At 40.2% G+C, this 18,685-nt stretch overlaps 1 protein-coding gene across 1 annotated transcript; it reads right to left on the reverse strand.

The window, feature by feature from the left end:
- Nucleotides 1-2,589: 2,589 nt before the first annotated feature.
- LOC127218466 (histone H3.3A-like) lies at nucleotides 2,590-3,011 on the reverse strand. Its single transcript, XM_051179499.1, has one exon. It carries the CDS (start codon nucleotides 2,958-2,960, stop codon nucleotides 2,607-2,609), a length of 354 nt encoding a protein of 117 aa, XP_051035456.1. The 5' UTR covers nucleotides 2,961-3,011; the 3' UTR covers nucleotides 2,590-2,606.
- Nucleotides 3,012-18,685: the final 15,674 nt, after the last annotated feature.

Genomic DNA, 18,685 nt, shown 5'->3' on the forward strand with positions numbered 1-18,685 from the left:
AGGGATTTCCTCTACCTTGATCTTGTACGTACAGACAGATTTTTAATTAATATTTTCAGTTTAATGTGTTCAACAAAATAATGAGTTTAAATATAACACACTCATACATACACATCCTTCTACTTTGACTATATTTGCCCATTCTCTCTTCTCTCTATCCCACTGGACCCCTCTCTACTGCAAATAGTACCATTGTACTTTATTGTTACAAATATTGCCTTTCTTTTCATTGTCCTCTCCTGTTCTCCTTATCCTTCACTTTATACCCCAGATTCTACATATGAGGGAAAACAGAAGATGCTTTCTTTCTGGGATTTGTTTGTTACACTTAATTGTTCCATCCATTTTTTTTCCTGCAGATGACATGATTTCTTTCTTCTTTATGGAAAATAAAACTCTGTGTGTATTACTTTTTATGTTTTCACTTATTAAGTGTGTGTGTGTGTGTGTACATGAATTTGTAAGCATTAACTTCTGTGCACATGCCCAGATGTTAGAGAATATTGTGTGGGAGTTGCATCTGCCCTTGTAGGTGCCATAGTTAGAACTCAGGTTGTCAGGCTTGGCACCAAGCAGCCCTAACAACTGAGCCATCTTAGTAGCTCACATACTACATTTTCTTTATCCATTCATTTGTGGATGAATGGTTCCAAATCTTGGCTGTTGTGAATAGTATTATGACAGACAAGCATGTGCTGTTATCTATGTGGTATTCTGAAGTAGATGCCTTTTACTGTCTATTCAGGACTAGTATAACTGTGTGATAATTTTATTGTTAGTCTTTTCAGGAGTGATCACACTGATTTCTGTAGTGGCTGGATTCATCTATGATCGAACCATTGGTTTCTGTAAGGGTTTTTATTTCCTGGCATCATTACCAGCATTTTATTTGTTTGTTTGTTTGTTTTTGCTTTTGTTTTTGTCTTCTTGATGATGGCCTGCCTGTGATGTGATGGCTAACTTCTGTTGAGAACAATCCAGTTCCTTTGTTCATTTATTGTCTGGATGATTTATGGGGGTTTGGGGGGGTATTCTTTTGCGTTCTTTACCAATTGCATGCATTAATTCTGTCATTTGTATAGTTGGCACAATGTGTAATGTATACAAGACAGAGTTTTATTTTTCATTCTGTAGGCTGTAGAGAAGGGATTTTTCTATGTAGACCAGGTTGGTCTAGAACTTACAATGTAGCCCCAATTAGCCCTGAACTTGGGCTCTTTCACCTCAGCTACCCAAGTGTTAGCGTTGCACATATTTTTCACCATGCCCAACAGTAGTATCCCTTACTTTATTACTTTGTACATTATTACACTCTGAAGCAATGTTCTATACTATGGCTTGGAATCTTAGACCTTGGATATCTGTATATCAAGAATGTTAATAAGATGATGGCAGCCATTACCATAATGAAGTTAAGATGTCTTTTACCTGCTTCCTAGACATCACAAAGGGCTCATAGATTTTTGTGCGATATCAGAACATGAGATCCCAATAATTTAAAAAACTGAATTTCCTATGAGCATGGGTAAATGAGCATTTAGAGCCCAAATTACTTAGCTTCAAAAAAATACAATGAAGTGAACTTTTGGTACAGCTGAATTCCCAACAGAAAGGTTTATTCCTGGGAATGGGGGAAGAAGAGAGAGTATATTTGTTGCAATTAACATCTAACTGAGGTTAGCCATTTGTTTGCACTATCTCTTGGCAACTGGGTGACTGTGGGCAATCATTTATCTGCACTTCTTGGTTTGTCTATAAAATAGGAAAAGGATTCTGCCCTACACAATCTCTTAGGTTACTGGAAGGTTCAGGTAGGATCTAATGATACTTGTGACATCACTTTTAAAGCTATATAAAGGATTCTTAATGTAAAAAATATTGAACATATTTATTTTAGAATGCTGATAAACAGGAAATTGTAAAAGTATATACAGGGTGACAGGGTGGTCCTCTGTACTTCTCACCCCATCTCTCTCAATGATGGCCTCTTGGTTATCTACAGTACAATATCAAAATTGACCTTGGCACAATCTTGAGAGCATATTCTGATATCATAAGCTACACATATTCTCTTGTGTGCACGCATGTATGAGTTACTGTATTACTTGTTCAACTTTATGTAGTAAAAATAACAATGCAGAACTCACCCATTGTCACTAGGCTCTCATGCTAATTCTCCATAGCCACTTTGTAATAATAATATTGTCTATATTTGTATAGTTTTGCTATTTCAACATTATATACATGAACTCTTGTGATTGTTTTTGTTTGAGGCAGAGTTTATATAGCCCAGATTGTCCTGGAACACAGTAAGTAGACCAGGCTGGCCTCAAACCTGCAGTGATTCCCCCATTTTTAGATTCTTTTTTCCCCAGAAAATTTTAACAGGTTTATTTATAATTGTTATAAAGTGGAACTGTTAAGTGTTCACAGAAACATTTCGTTTGCATTAATGCTTTACATCTTGCATCTATATTAAACATTCACACACAAATGAAAATGGAAAAACTGCCAATACCTGATTTCTGTCCCCTATTTTTCCATAGTGGACTCTTAAGCACATTCTCTGCATATGCAGCTTATCTGGATATCTTTTGGCATAATTGTTACACGTTTGGCATGGATAGCACACAGGTTGGTATCTTCAAAAGGCCAACCAGATAGGCCTCACGTGCCTCCTGCAAAGCACCGATAGCTGCACTCTGGAAGTGCAGATCTGTTTTGAAGTCCTGAGCAATTTCTCCCACCAGACGCTGGAAGGGGAGCTTGCGAATCAGAAGTTCAGTGGATTTCTGATAGCATCTGATTTCACAGAGTGCCACAGTACCAGGCCTGTAACGATGAGGTTTCTTCACCTCTCCAGTAGAGGGCGCACTGTTGGGAGCGGCTTTTATAGCCAGTTGTTTCCTGGGTGCTTTACCACCTGTAGATTTATGGGCAGTCTGCTTTGCATGAGCCATGGTATAAGCGCCTCCTTACTTACCCCCCTTCTCCTTCGGCTAGAGCTCGGCAAGCGAGAGGCAGCGCTGGCCTTAGAGAGCAGCAGCAGCAGCGCAGCGATGGCTGTGAACACCCCCATTTTAGATTCTTAGTCCAGGTGTGAGCCTGAACATACAGCTTTATAGCATCATTTTCCTAAGTTATAAGTTGTTGCCTACACCAAGAGTTTTGTTCTTTTCATTTCCATGGTTTTCTTTTCTACAGTTTGTATAAGGATTGACTACCTGAAAGACATTTGGGTTGCTGTTTTACATATTGGGCTATTATGAGCAGAGCTTTTGTGAACATTTGTGTTTAGATTTTTGAGTGAGCATAAGATTTTCTTACTTTAGGATATGTACAAGCCTGATTTCTATAATAAGCACATGTCTAGTTTTATAAGATACTGTCAATCTCTTTGCCAGGCTGCCTATGCTACTTTACACCCCCAGCAGAAGAGTTGAAGTGATCAGTGTTCTTTGGGGGCCTCAGCAGCATTTAGTACTTTTAATAGTTTTCATTTTACATATTCACATTAGTGTATGTAGTATGTCACTGTGCTTTAAACACACATTTCCCTAATGGTGAATGATGCTAGTTTGCCATCTGTGTATTCTCTGCTGAAATGCCCGCTCATATATTTTGTTTGTTTTCTGGTTGGCTGGTTTGTTTATTCTAATGCTACACTTTGAAATTTCAGGTGCAAGTCTTGGGTGAGTTGCAGATGTTTTGTACCAGTAAATAGCTGTCTTTTTATCCTTTTCACAGAATATGTCCCAAAGCAAACATTTTATTTTTATGAGATATATTCATCACCTTTCTCTTATGGATTGTGTTTTTTGTTTGTTTAGTCCAGAAATTTTTGTCTAGGTCTAGATCCCAAGAGATTTCTCTTGTTTGACCCCTGAACTACATTTTACTTTTTTTTTTTTTACTTTTCTTTCTCTCTCTCTTTTTTTTATATAACCAAGTCCATTTAAATGAAAACAAACATTTATAGACAATATTTGGGAATTTGGGCGTTATTCTTTCCAAACTATTTCCTGCTGGTAAGGGGCACTGTCATAGGGGATTCGAAGAAGATTCGGAAATCCTGGCTGTAGTCTGTCAGGCTGCTTTGTCCAGCTGTTTTGAATGTAGGACCACCTGGTACTCTGTTTCAGGTGCTCTGGCTTGATCAAACCACATTAGTCTGGAAGGAATCGACATCATTTCATTTTCTGTGGAAACAAAAATAGAAATCCTTTTCCCCAGTAACTTGTCCTTGATATTAAATTTTGGATTAAGTAAATTAAATTAATTTATTTATAAATTTATTTATAAATTATAAATTAATAAATTTAATTTATTATTTTACATGTCGATCCCAGTTCCCTCTCCCTCCCTCCCTTCTTCCCTCCCTCCTTCCCTCCCTTTTACCCTCTCTGTCCTCTCAAATGCACTCTAACAACCCCCCCCCCCCCCCCCCCCCATTCGTTGGGTGGGGGGGTGGGGTGCGGGGGGGGGGGGGTGGGGGGGGGGGGGGGGGTGGGGGGGGGGGGGGGGGGTGTTCCTTGTTTTTGGTGGTGGTGGTGGTTGTGTGTGGGGGGGGTGTGTTTGTGTGGTGTTTTGTGGGGGGGGGGGGGGTGGGGGCTGGGTGGTCTGTGGGTGTTGTTTGGTTGGGGTGGTTGTGTTTGGGGGGGGGGGGGGGGGGGGGGGGGGGGGGGTCCCATGCTGGCTTCCCAGGTATCAGTCTGGTGGCCTGTTAGCTCCTCCTTGTTCAGGTAAGCTGTCTCTATGTGTTTCTGCAGCCTGGTCTTGTGCTCTCCCTCTGCATCTGAGTTCTACTTCGACTCAGTAATAATGTATGGGTGTTTGCTCCTGTTTACAACAGGCATTTGTTGAAGGCTCCATGGATAAGTTAGTTGTTGATTTCACTCTCCGGGAAGGGCATTTATGATAGCCTTTCCATGGAAGCTGAAATTGTTAGTTGACAGCAGTCTTGTAGTTCTCTAGACCTTTCTTTGTGTTCAATTTTATCTTCAAACCAATATTGGCCCCCTCTTTTATGTTCTCTCTCTCTCTCTCTCTCTCTCTCTCTCTCTCTCTCTCTCTCTCTCTCTCTCTCTCTCTCTCCTGTCTTCTATTCCTACCCAGGCTAAATCTTCCAGGTCGCACATGTTTTCCTTTCCTCCCCCTCATTTTCTCCTACTTCTCTCTCCATTTGCTGCCCCTCCCACTTACTCTGAGTTCTGGGGAACTTGTCCATTACCAGTTCTGTGAGGGACTTCATATGAATCTCTTAGAATACACCTTGTATCCTAGTTCCTCTGGTGGTGTGAATTATAGGCTGGCGATCTTTTGATCTAGGTCTACAATCCATATATGAGTGAGTACATACTGTGTTCCTCTTTTTGTGACTGGGTTACCTCATTCAGGATGGTTTCTTCAAGTGCCATCCACTTGCCTGCGAATTTCAAGATACCATTATTTTTTTTTCTGCAGAGTAGTATTCCATTGTGTAGATGTGCCACATCTTCATTAACCATTCTTCAATTGAGGGGCATCTAGGTTGCTTCCAGGTTCTTGCTATTACAAATAGTGCTGCTATGAATATAGTTGAACAGATGTCTTTGTTGCATGGATGTGAATCCTTTGGGTATATGCCTAAGAGGTGGATTGCCGGGTCCTGTGGTAAACTAATTCCCATTTTCCTGAGGAACCGCCATACTGATCTCCAAAATGGCTGTATGAGTTTGCACTCCCACCAGCAGTGGAGGAGTGTTCCCCTTTCTCCACATCCTCTCCAACATAAGTCACCCTTGGTGTTTCAAATTTTAGCAATTCTGGCAGGAGTAAGATGGTATCTCAAAGTTGTTTTGATTTGCATTTCCAAGATAGCTAGGGATGTGGAGCATTTTCTTAAGTGTCTTTCAGCCTTTTTGGTTTCCTCTATTGAAATTTCTTTCTTCAGTTCTGTACCCTATTTTTTAATAGGGTTATTTGGTGTTGTGTTGACTAGTTTCTTGAGTTCTTTGCATATTTTGGAGATCAGCCCTTTGTCGTATATAGGATTGGTAAAAATCTTTTCCCAGTCTGTGGGCTGCCATTTGCTCTTGTCCACTGTATCCTTTGCCTTACAGAAGCTTCTATGTTTAAAGAGGTCCCATTTATTAATTGTTTCTCTCAGTGTCTGTGCCCCTGGAGTTATGTTCAGGAAGCGGTCTCCTATACCAATTTGTTCAAGAGTACCTCCTACTTTCTCTTCTAATAGGTTCAATGTGGCTGGATTGATGTTGAGGTCTTTGATCCATTTGGACTTGAGTTTTGTGCATGGCGACAGACATGGGTCTATCTGCAGTCTTCTACGCACCCTCATCCAATTGTGCCAGCACCATTTGTTGAAGATGCTGTCTTTGCCCCATTGTATAATTTTAGCTGTTTTGTCAAAAATCAGATGTTCATAGGTGCGTGGATTAATATCAGGATTTTCAATTCGATTCCATTGGTCTACCTGTCTATTTTTATGCCAATACCAGTCTGCTTTCAGAACTATAGCTCTGAAGTAGAGCTTAAAGTCAGGAATGGTGATGCTTCCTGAAGTACTTTTATTGTATAGGGTTGTTTTGGCTATCCTGTGTCTTTTGTCTTTCCATATAAAGTTGATTATTATCCTTTCAAGGTCGGTGAAGAATTGTGGTGGGATTTTAATGGGGATTGCATTGAATCTGTAGGTTGCTTTTGGCATGATTGCCATTTTTACTATGTCCATCCTACCTATCCAAGAGCATGGGAGATCTTTCCATTTTCTGGTATCTTCTTTAATTTCTTTCTTTAGAGTCACAAAGTTCTTATTATATAGGTCTTTTACTTGTTTGGTAAGCATTACACCAAGATACATTATGTTGCTTGAGGCTATTGTAAAGCATGATGTTTCTCTGATTTCTTTCTCTGTCTCTTTGTCGTCTGAAAAAAGTAGGGGTACTGATTTTTTTTTTTTAGTTTATCTTGTATCCTGCTAGTTTGCTAAAGGTGTTTGTCAGCTTTAGGAGTTCCCTGCTAGAGTTTATTGGGTCGCTTATGTAAACTATCATATCATCTGCAAATAGAGACAGTTTGACTTCTTCCTTCCCAATTTGGATCCACTTGATCTCCTTGTGTTGTCTTATAGCATTAACTAGAACTTATAGTATGATATTGAAGAGATATGGAGAGAGAGGACAGCCTTGTCTTGTTCCTGATTTTAGAGGAATTGGCTTAAATTTCTCTCCATTCAGTTTGATGTTGGCAGTTGATTTGCTGTATATTGCTCTTATTATGTTTAGGTATGTTCCTGTTGTCCCTGACCTCCAAGACCTTTATCATGAAAGGGTGTTGAATTTTGTCGAAGGCTTTTTCTGCATCTAGGGAGATAATCATATGGTTTTTCTTTTTCTGTTTGTTTATATGGTGGATCATGTTGATAGATTTTCCTATGTTAAATCATCCCTGCATTCCAGGGATGAAGCCTACTTGGTCATGGTGGATGATTTCTCTGATGTATTCTTGAATTTGGTTTGCCAGTATTTTATTGAGTATTTTTGCATCGATGTTCATCAGGGATATTGGTCTGTAGTTTTCTTTCTTAGTTGTGTCTTTGTGAGGCTTGGGTACCAAAGTTATTGTGGCCTCATAAAAGAGTTTGGCAATGAACCTTCTGTTTCTATCTTGTGGAACAGTTTGAGGAGTAGTGGTATTAGTTCTTCCGTGAATGTCTGGTAGAATTCTGCATTGAATCCATCTGGCCCTGGACTTTTTTTGGTTGAAAGGCTTTCGATGTCTGCTTCTATTTCATTGCGGGTTATAGGTCTATTTAAATTGTTTGTCTGTTCTTGATTTAATTTTGGTAAGTGATAATTATCCAGAAATTTGTCCATTTCCTTTGAATTTTCAATTTTTGTGGAATACAGATTTTCAAAGTATGACCAGAAAATTGTCTGGATTTCCTCTGTGTCCATTGTTTTGTTCCCCTTTTCGTTTCTGATTTTCTTAATTTGCATTTTCTGTCTCTGCTTTTTCGTTAATTTGGATAAAGGTTGGTCTATCTTGTTTATTTTCTCCAAAAACCCAAGTCTTTGTTGCATTGATTTTTGTATTGTTTTTCTGGTTTCTATTTTGTTGATTTCAGCCCTCAAGTTGATTATTTCCTGGCGTCTACTTCTATGGGTTGAATTTGCTTCTCTTTCTTCTAAGGCTTTCAGTTGTGCTGTTAATTCTGTTATGTGACTATCCTCTGTTTTCTTCATATGGGCACTTAGTGCAATGAACTTCCCTCATAGCACTGCTTTCAAGGTGTCCCATAAGTTCGGGTATGTTGTGTCCTCATTCTCATTGAATATTAGAAAGTCCTTAATTTCTTTCTTTATTTCTTCTTTGACCCAGGAGTGGTGCAATTGCACATTGTTCAGTTTCCATGAGTTTGCAGGTTTTCTGCTATTTGTGTTGTTGTTGAATTCCAATTTTAAAGCATGGTGGTCCGATAAGATACAGGGGACTATTCCTATTCTCTTGTATCTGTTGAGGTTTGTATGTGGTTGATTTTAGAGAAGGTTCCATGTGGAGCAGAGAAGAAGGTATATTCTTTTGTCTTTGGATGGAATGTTCTACAGATGTCTGTTTTCCCCAGTTGAGACATTACTTCTGTTAATTCTTTTGTTTCTTTGTTGAGTTTCTAATTTGTGTTCCTGTCTAGTGTTGAGAGTGGTGTATTGAAGTCTCCCACTATAAGTGTGTGAGGTTTTATATGGGCTTTGAGTTTTAGTAGTGTTTCTTTTACGAATGTGGGTGACTTTGTATTAGTTGCATAGATGTTCAGAACTGATACTTTGTGTTGATGTTTTTCTCCTGCGATGAATATGAAATGACCGCCTTCATCTCTTTTGATTAATTTTGGTTTGAAGTCTAACTTGTTAGATATTAGGATAGCTACACGTGCTTGCTTCTTATTTCCATTTGATTGGAAAATCTTTTCCCAACCCTTTACCCTGAGGTAATGTCAATCTTTGAAGCTTAGATGTGTTTCTTGTATGCAGCAGAAGAATGGATTCCATCTTCATATCCATTCTGTTAGCCTGTGTCTTTTTATAGGTGAGTTAAGACCATTAATGTTGAGGGTGAGTAAGGACCATTGATTTTTGATGCTTGTTTGATTTAGGTTTGTTGTTGCCAGTGGTATTGTGAATATATTTGTTCTGCTTTACCCTTGGTTTCTGGTGTAGTTGGATTATCTGTTGCCTCAATTTTTTGTGGGCGTAGTTACCTTCCTTGTGTTGGAGTTTTCCTTCCAATATTTTCTGTAGGGCTGGTGTTGTAGATATGTATTGGGAAAATATGGTTTTGTCATTAAATATCTTGTTTTCTCCATCTATAGTGATTGAGAGTTTTGCTGGATATAGTAGCCTAGGCTGGCATCTGTGTTCTCTTAATACTTTTAGAACATCTATCCACGACCTTCTGGCCTTGAGGGTTTCCATAGAGATTTCAGGTGTAATTTTGATAGGTCTGCCTTTATATTTTACCTGTCCTTTTTCCTTCCCTCCTCTTAATATTCTTTCTTTATTCTATATGCTAGGTGTTTTGATTATTATATGTAGAGGGGTATTTTTTATTTGGTCCAGCCTATTTGGTGTTCGGTATGCTTCTTGTACTTTCATGGGCATGTCTTTTTCAGATTTGAAAAGTTTTCCTTGATGATTTTGTTGAATATGTTTTTGGCACCTTTGAGCTGGGCTTCCTCACCTTCGTCTATGCCTATTATTCTTAGGTTTGGCCTTTTCATGGTGTCCCACATTTCCTGGATGTTTTGTGTTAAGGATTTGTTGGATTTATGATTTTCTTTGGTCGATGAATCTATTTCTTCTAGTTTATCTTCTGCACCTGAGATTCTCTCTTCCATCTCTTGAATTCTATTGGTTATGCTTGTGTCCATGGTTTCCGATTTTTTGCCCAGCTTTTCATTTTCCAGCCTTCCTTCCATTTGTGTTGCCTTTATTTTCTCAATTTCAGTTTTCAAGTCTTGAACCGTTTCCTTCACCTGGTTAATTGTTTTTCTTGGCTTTCTGTACTTTCCTTAAGGAATTTGTTCATTTCTTCCACTTTTTTGTTTGTTTTTCCTCCATTTCTTTAAGGGATTTTCTCACATCTTCTTCGAGTGCCTCTATCATTTTTATGATGGTAATTTTTAAGTCGTTCCCTTCTGCTTCCTCTGCTTTGTTGTTGTGTTCTGTTCTAGTTGGTGTAGATTCCCTAGATTCTGGTGGTGTCGTGCTTGTCTTTCTGTTGTTAGGTGTTTTCTTGTATTACCTTCTTCCCATAGCTTCTTCCAGTAGGTGTTGGTGGGGTCTCCCCCTCTCTCTATGGTACTTCCCCGGTGCGCTTATATTGGTCTGAGATTCAATATCTGTAGCTCTGTGTGGTACAAGCTTTCTAGGAGGTTTCTCCATAGACAGGGAACCAGGGATGGGGTCAAGGATGAGGATCCAGTAGAAGATGGCAGCAGGTACTCACAGTGGTCCTGCAGAGATAGGCACATCTCTGGGATGGGCCCTGGACTCGAGCAGAGGACTGGAGGTGGGGTCAGAGACCAAGTAAGATTGTTGGCTCCACCCTCTGTCCCAGTGCTCATCTAGAGCAGCAGGACCATGGGTAGGGTAGGGCACAGGGAGGCAGGTTCACAGTGGGGATGGGTGGGGGTGTATCAGATCTCCAAGGGTGCTCTGGATAGAGGCAGGAGACAGGAGCAGCAGGATCAGGGGCCAACCTAGGGAGTTCGGGCGGGGATGGGGGGAGAGGTTGTAGGGGACAGGAAGCCCCGATTGGGCCCAGACTCACTTTTGGCCAATAGCTGGCGGAAGAGGACAAGGGCTGAGCTGAAACTTGGGAAGGTTTTGCCTGATAGTAGGATCTCACTGGAAACTAGAACTCTCCAGCTGAGGCCTCTTTCTTTAGCAGAGGCCCGGATTTGGGAGTCAACGATCTTGCCCGCAGGAACTCAGAGTGGACCCACAGAGATGGTGGATCTCTAGGAGGGGCCGGGGCTCCAGCAGAGAACTCTGGCGAATAGCTGGCAGAAGAGCTACATTTTACTTTTTAAATTAATATTATCTATGATGTAAGTATTAGGCTCATGTTTTTCTTATATATGATTGACTAATTGCTCCAATGCTATATGCCTAAAAATTCTGTATTTTTTCTCAAATGAATTGCTCTTTTCCTTTTTCTAAAAACGAGTATAGACTGGTATCTGGCTTCTTTATCCTATTCCATTTATCTATATGTTGCTTCTAGCAGTATCACATTTTCTTACTGCAGATGTTGTAGGTCCTTTGCCATTCCATATACATTTTAGAAGAATTTTGTCTATGTCTTCAAAACACCTTGCTGGATATTTACAATAATTGTATTAAGCCCGTAGATTTCATTTGGGGGTATTTTCTTATGGTGGGTCTTTTAATCTATGAGCTTGGCATGTTTCTCCATTTATTTCTCTCCATTAATTTCTTTCAACATAATTTTGTAATCTGTAGGATGCAAATCCTATGCATGTTTCAAAATAATTTATACTTAAGTATTTCATCAGTGATTCTCAATCTTCCTAATGCTGCAACCCTTTAATACAGTTTCTTTATATTGTGACCCTCAAACTATGAAATCTTTTCTGACATTACTTCATAACTATAATTTTGCTACTGTTATGAATTCTAATACAAATATCTGATATGCAGGATATCTGATATACAATCCTTGTGAAAGGGTTGGTTATCCCAGTCCCAGATTGAGAACCACTACTTTAGATTAAGTACAATGGAACTGTATTCCATTTTGGTTTACATTGTGATATATATATATATATATAAATTAATTTATTAATTCTAGAATTAAAACTGTTCTTTATGATTTTCTATTTAAACAATCATATCATCTGAAAATACTTTTTATTTGCTTTTCAATCTTTCCTTATGTGATTTCATTTTATTGCTTGATCATTTTCCATACAATGTTTGGTGTTGTGCTGACTGAATGTCAAAACCTGGCTCAATAGATGGCTCAGTGGACAATGCACTTATGAAAGTATAAAGACCAAAGTTCAGCTCTCTAGCACCCATGTAAAATCCCAGCATGTATGGTAGTCATCTGGAGTTCCGCGACTCAGGAGATAGAGACAGATCACTGAAGCAAGCTGGCTAACTAGACTATGGTAAATTAATCAGCTCCAGGTGCAATGAGAGATCTTGCCTCAAAAAATAAAAGTGGAACATGGTTAAGGAAAACGTTCTTGGTTATTGGATATTCTGCTTTTGATTATGACCTCTATGAAAATTATGGTGTTAGGTAGACTTCTTAGTACCATTCTCAAAAGTCCCATAGTAGAAATAGTACATTGGAGTAAGGGGAAAGGAACACATAGAGCTCTTGAAGCTGAATAAGAACCATTGTGATTTAGCTCATGAGTGTGAAGATTCCCTTATTCCTAATTAGCTTTTGCTGGTGTTTTTTTCTCTTGTGGTCCTGTTAAGGCAAAGAGAACTTGTTGCCTGTTCTCTGTCTGCCAAGCTGATTTTCACTTTTGACTTTTGTTGGCATGGGTCTAGAAGAACTCCCAGGACTGATGAAATAGTTAACTTAGCTTTTGTATTATGGGAGTATAATCTGTGAATGGATAGCTAGCTTTGCTTGCCCATTCAAGAGGATTTCATGTCAGAGAGAGGTTGCTCACTTGAGAAATTATGTGGAATCTAATTCTTCCCTGTAGAATATACAGCAAGGGTTCACACAATCAGAGATTACTTCCTTAGGGCTATCCTGGGAGGCTGAAGAGCTGCATTTTCTGGGAAGAGAGAGGCCAGGGACCACTGCCTGGGAAGCAGCTATGAAAAAGCAACTTATATCTGGAAAAATGGGAGTGGGGGCCCTAAAGAGACAAATTGTGTGTATTTGGCATTTTTCCCCTGGGGTGGGCTCCGGACTTCATCTCTCTGTGAAACACAATGTTTTGCATTAGCAATTCCAAAGAGTCATTCTGAACCCTGCTAACTCTGGGCAGGGGAATTGGCAGCTACCGAACTGTCAGAATTCTCAGGCTGCATTTGGGGCTTTCATCCAGGCTGGTGGCCAATGGAGCACTGTGGGAATGGCAGCAACAGGAGCTGCTGAGGACTAGATCAGTAGGCTACTGCCTTTGGCCATTTCCTTCCTGGTGTGAGGCCTCGCAGACTCCTGACAAGACAGAGATCTTCTCTGCTCACCCGTGCTGCATTTACAGGCCTGAGCTATATCCCATTTCAATTCTCAGGCTAATTAATACTCCAATATAAATGAACTCTTGTAAAGTTGACAAAGATTTTTTAAAGCTGTTTCTCCTTTGTAGTTTTTTTCTTTCTAATTGGTTCTAAGTGAGATTTTCAATAAGGTACCCCAAATTTTGGCTTTGGGGGTCTGGGGGGGTAACAGACTGAGAAGGAAATGAGGGAGTGTTGAGTGCAAGCTTGCTAATACTCATCTGTGTCTCAGGAGCTTTCATTCCAGTTAAATCAGGAAGAAGATTGTCTGCTCCCATGTCAGAAACTTGAGTTTAACTGCAATTCACAGCATGGTGCAGTACAGAAAATGTAAACATATTTATGAAACGTGTCTGTTTGGCTAGCTTGGGCCTCAGTTAATCACTAACCTTTGATGCTCAGCCAGTGTTTGAGCAGGAAATTACTCCTAAGCTTAAGCTTTTTCTTTTACTTTGGGCACTTGAGGCAATTTGGTGTTTTATGTGTATTTTTTTTCTGAGGATCTCATTTTTATCCATTTTACATCATCCGTAATTTAGGACTTAATGAAAAGTTGTCTATTGATGTTAATAGATTCAGGAGTCTGACCTGGGACCATCTACCTCTCCCTGTGTTTGCTATTTTGTTTACTTTTTCATTTGCAATTTTCTCATTTCCTTTCTAGCACTTTCAGACTTTATTTTCCCAGTTTGGGCTTTGAGAATTAGGCCTGATGATAATTTTGTTCATGTGTAGTTTCATTTGTTTCTGTCCCTATCTAGTGTCTGCTGGTGTCTTGTAATTGTGGGGTATTCGTGAGTACCAACAAAGCATGTATCGAGCTGTCTGAATTTCAGACCATTTCTTCTAAGCATGGTAGTAAGATCAGAAACAGAGGCAATGCACACACACACACACACACACACACAGAGAGAGAGAGAGAGAGAGAGAGAGAGAGAGAGAGAGAGAGAAAGAGAGAGAGAGAAAGAGAGAGAGAGAAAGAGAGAGAGAGAGATATGGAGGCATGGGGTAGGGAGAATCAACAAGGGAATGAAGAGTTCCAGGACCTTTGCAGATTTCAAAATTTGTGAACACTAAGATCTCTTATAGAAAATTGCATAGATTTTACACAGAATCTAAGCATAACATTTGGTATGCTTGAAATAATCTTGAGATTACTTGTACTACCAACTACAACGTAAATTCGACATAAAAAGTTGTCCCACTTGACTGCCTAGGGAATAATGGCAAGAAAAAGTCTAAACATGTTTAATACAGATGTGCTTTTTCAATGCTTTCCATCAGCAGCTGACTCTATGGTACCTGTGGATAGGAAGACTGACTGCATAAGTAAATGGAGACTGTGTTGGGGATTGCTGAGGGAATGCATTGAAATCTTCTCCTTCAGGCTCTATCTAGTTAGACACAGTTTACAAATGGTTGCCATACTTTTGTCTCCTTTAAAATATTATGGACTGAATTGTGATTATTTTCAGTCCTATTCTTCATGTCAGCATCAAATGGCATAGGATGAGTTTCTCATGTGGGTTCCAAAATGCATATTTGAGTCCACAGAGATTCTGTGAATGAGTAAGTAGGAAAAGTCAGTGGGCGATGAGAGTCTGTTCCGCCTCCAGTTGTTTTTTGTTGTTGTTTTTTTCCATCACAGGTTCATAGATCGATAAAAAAAACAAACAAACTGAATTCTTTTGCTAATCCCTTTTCTGGTCCACTTCTACCTATTTATGAGTTTTTTTTTTTTTCCCACCCGAGGCTTAAAGCTAAAAGTGACCCTTCCTGGAACTCCTCTCCCCACGTGCTGAAGCTTTACTCTCCAAGAAATTGTATTTGGAAATAGGGCTTGAAAGGATGTGGTTAAGGTTATATCAGAGTGTAGATGTGGGACAACAGGGCCCGTGACCTTATAAGAAAAGGAAGTGACATTAGGAGAGAAGAGAAAAGGCCAAGTTCACTGGTTTTAGTCCATTCAAAAATCCTTTCTGCTGGGCACTTGTATAAACTTGCAATCATAATATGATAAATCTGTGAGGTAGGTTATAATATGGACAGATTAGACTTTAGTCTTAACTGTTAGTGCCATGATCTGAGATTTCAATGGGGTCTCTGTGATCCCAGGTACCCGATCTTTATACCTATTGGGAGTTGATACAAATTGAGGCATTTTGAGTTTTATTAATCATACGACAGGGAGTGGAATCCAAAGAAAACATGGATTTCCAAAGTCCAGGCTTTGAGAGATGAGTGGGATACAGACCAAAATGTATATGAGCCAAGTCTTCTACCTTGGCATAAACCTGGGAAGCAAGTAAAGGCTTGGTTTCCTTTTCTTCCTTCTCTTCTTTATTTCTCTCCTTTCTCCCTCTTTCCCTTCCTCCTTCCCTCCCTCCCTCTGTCCCTTCCTTTCTTCCTTTCTTGTATGTCACATGTAGAGGGAGGCCAGAGGTTGTTATCTTCCTTAATGGCTTCTCCATCTTACTTTTTGAGACAAGGCCTCTCATTAAATCTGGTGTTCAAAAATTGGAAAGGAAAGATGAGATGGTCATCACTAAAAGCTGAGCAGATGCCTGGGATCTGGGCCAACATCTGAGGCCATGTTGGTGCCTGAGTGTAATGCTGCCACTGGAACCATACAGAATGGGGTGACCTGTGTTGCCACCGGGGACTCTGGTGGCATATGTGTCTGAGCTATGACCAGGGATCACTTCTGGGTCTGTGGCCCTATTTAGCCAGGGTCCTGTTACCATCAAAGGCTGTGCAACTGCCCAGGGTTTAGACTACCACCTGGGGCCATGTTGGAGTCTAGGGACCATGCCCTGCTGGGCCCAAGTCAATCTTAGAGGCCTACAGTGCCACCTGAGCCTATGGAGACATCTGAGCCCAAGCTGCTGCTGATGGCCATGTCTGGATCCATGGTCCTGCTGCAGCTGGTATCTGTGTAGATGTCCATTGCTATGTTACCATAGGGGCCCATGCAAGCCACATGTTTAATTTAACCATGTGTTAAAGTGTGATGGTTGTGTAGAGTTGGACTAGCCCCCTCACTGGCCTGGAGAAACCTGCCCACCTCCAGAGACCTGATCCTACCCCTTATCACTGCTGTGGGATAGCTGGCTCCATGTCTTATCTGAAGGGAGTGGTCTCAGAGGCCAGCACACATCTAGGGCTTTGAGTTGGCACTCCCTAACATCTACCCTATCTGCAACCTGCTCAAGCATGTAAAGGGACTGGTCCTGTGGAACCATGGCCACAAGATCACTATGACTTGTGGAAACAATGGGATATCTGTTAGGAGTTTTGGTGAGGGTCCAATATTGCTGGTATACCTGAAGCCAGGGGCCTTGAACCTGACTAACATACACATTACACAATGAACATTTTTTGAATAAAACTATTTGGCAGAAGAATATACTGCATGATACACAGCAGCTCCCAGATGAATGAAGAGGCAATGTAGAGGCAGGAAAGATGGAGGAGTAAAGATTTTGTTTTGTTTGTTTGTTTGCTTTTTTGTTTATTTTTACATTTGTTTTTAAATTAAATTAATTTTCTTATTTATATTTGTATTTTTATTATTTCTTTTTAGGTTTTCTTTTGGGAGGATGCTACAAGGGTAGATACTCGGAGAGACTGGGAAATGAGTGGTATTGGTGTGTGTTATGTGAAATTCCCAAAGAATCAATATTTTTTTTTATAAATGAGATGATCAATGGTCCCCAGGAGTTTGCTTGTCTTTGTCCCCCTAATCCAGCACTGAGGTTATAAATATGTGCTACCACTCCTGGGGACTCAAACAGGTCCTTATGCTTGCACAACAAACACTTTACTCATTTAGTCATAGATGTAGCTCAAAACCTTGTTTTTGAGAATTAGTATCATGCTATAAATTCTCCTTGAATAGGGCCAGTTTGAATAAGAACTGTGGTTCTCAAAGTGTGGTCCTTGAACCAATAGTTGTCAACACACTGGGAGCTTCTACCACAAATTTGCTGAATTGGAATTCCAGGCCTAGGGCCCAAGAAAGCCTAAGGATTCATCCAAGGGATTCTGATGTGTGCTCATGCTTAAGGGAACTTAATATAAAAGAAGTGTAGTGGTATCTTGCGTTGCCAATGAACTTGCAGTGGTGGCCCCATCCTGTGGGCATGGCTTCAAGTGTTCAGATGTGACCCCTTATAAGGTAGAGGAGGGTCTGGGGGATGATGGGGTATTTCTTTCTGTATGCTGTGAATATATGTGTCTCTTATTGGTTGATGAATAAATGCTGATTGGCCATTATCCAGGCAGGAAGTGTAGGCAGGGCTATCAGACTAAGAGAATGCTGGGAAGAGGAAGGTAGAAAGGAGCCATGGGGAGATAGCAGGTAGCTGCTGAGGGAGCAAGAGAGTCAGGGATCACCAGTAAGCAAAGACAAAGTGCAGATACATAGATTAATAGAAATGGGACAAGGTAGGAAACAAACCTCCTTTTCAAAAAAGCCTGTGGAGAGTCGGTGTATAATAGAGTGGCTCAAAAGCCTTCAGACAGGAATGGGGAAAATGTACTCTAGTCTTAACTGTTGCCATGCTAATAAAATGGGGCTTAAACACCAAAATAAAATAATTAGAGTTATAGAATTTAACACAATGGTATCTTTTTAAGATACAGTACAATGTGCAGCAGTTAAGAGCCTGAGTGCTAGTATATAATTAAGATTCAATTTCCAGCTCTCAGTTATTAATTTGGACACGTTATTCTTTTGCTTTCTGTTAAACTAGAAAAAATAATAGTGTGACCAAGGCAGCTTACAAAATAAAGAGTTCATTGGAGGTGATGATTCCAGAGGGTTAGAGTCCATGACGGCCATGGCAGGGAGCATGGCTGGAGGCAGGCAGGCATGATGCTGGAGCTAAGAGTTCACATCCTGATACACAGGCAAAAGGCAGAGAGAGAGAGAGAAAGAGAGAGAGACACAGAGAGACAGAGAGATAGAAGAAGAGATAGAGACAGAGAGACAGACAGACATTGGGCTGGAGAGACAGAGAAACTTAATTAGGAAGGGGAACATTTTTGAAACCTCAAAGTCCATCCCCAGTGGCACATCTTCTTCAAGAAAAAGCCATACCTCCTAGCCCTTCCCAAATAGTTCCATCAACCGTAGAGCAAATACATGGGACTATGGGGCTATTCTCATTCAGAGTCCCACACACTCCCTCATATTGTTAAGGATCAATTGTTAGGCTATCTGACATTTAAAAAAGTGTCATATAAATGTTATTTTTAATGACAGTATGTGGTTCACATAGTGACCCTTCGGGAAATATCTTTTAAGACAAAAATGGGGCTAATCCAATTGTAGAAAGGGAGGAGTGATGAGCAAAGGGGCCAAGACCATGCTGGAGAAACCCACAGAAACAGCAGACCTCAACAAGCAA

This window comes from Phodopus roborovskii, unplaced genomic scaffold (genome assembly GCF_943737965.1).
Source record: "Phodopus roborovskii unplaced genomic scaffold, PHOROB, whole genome shotgun sequence".
Lineage (NCBI taxonomy): Eukaryota > Metazoa > Chordata > Mammalia > Rodentia > Cricetidae > Phodopus > Phodopus roborovskii.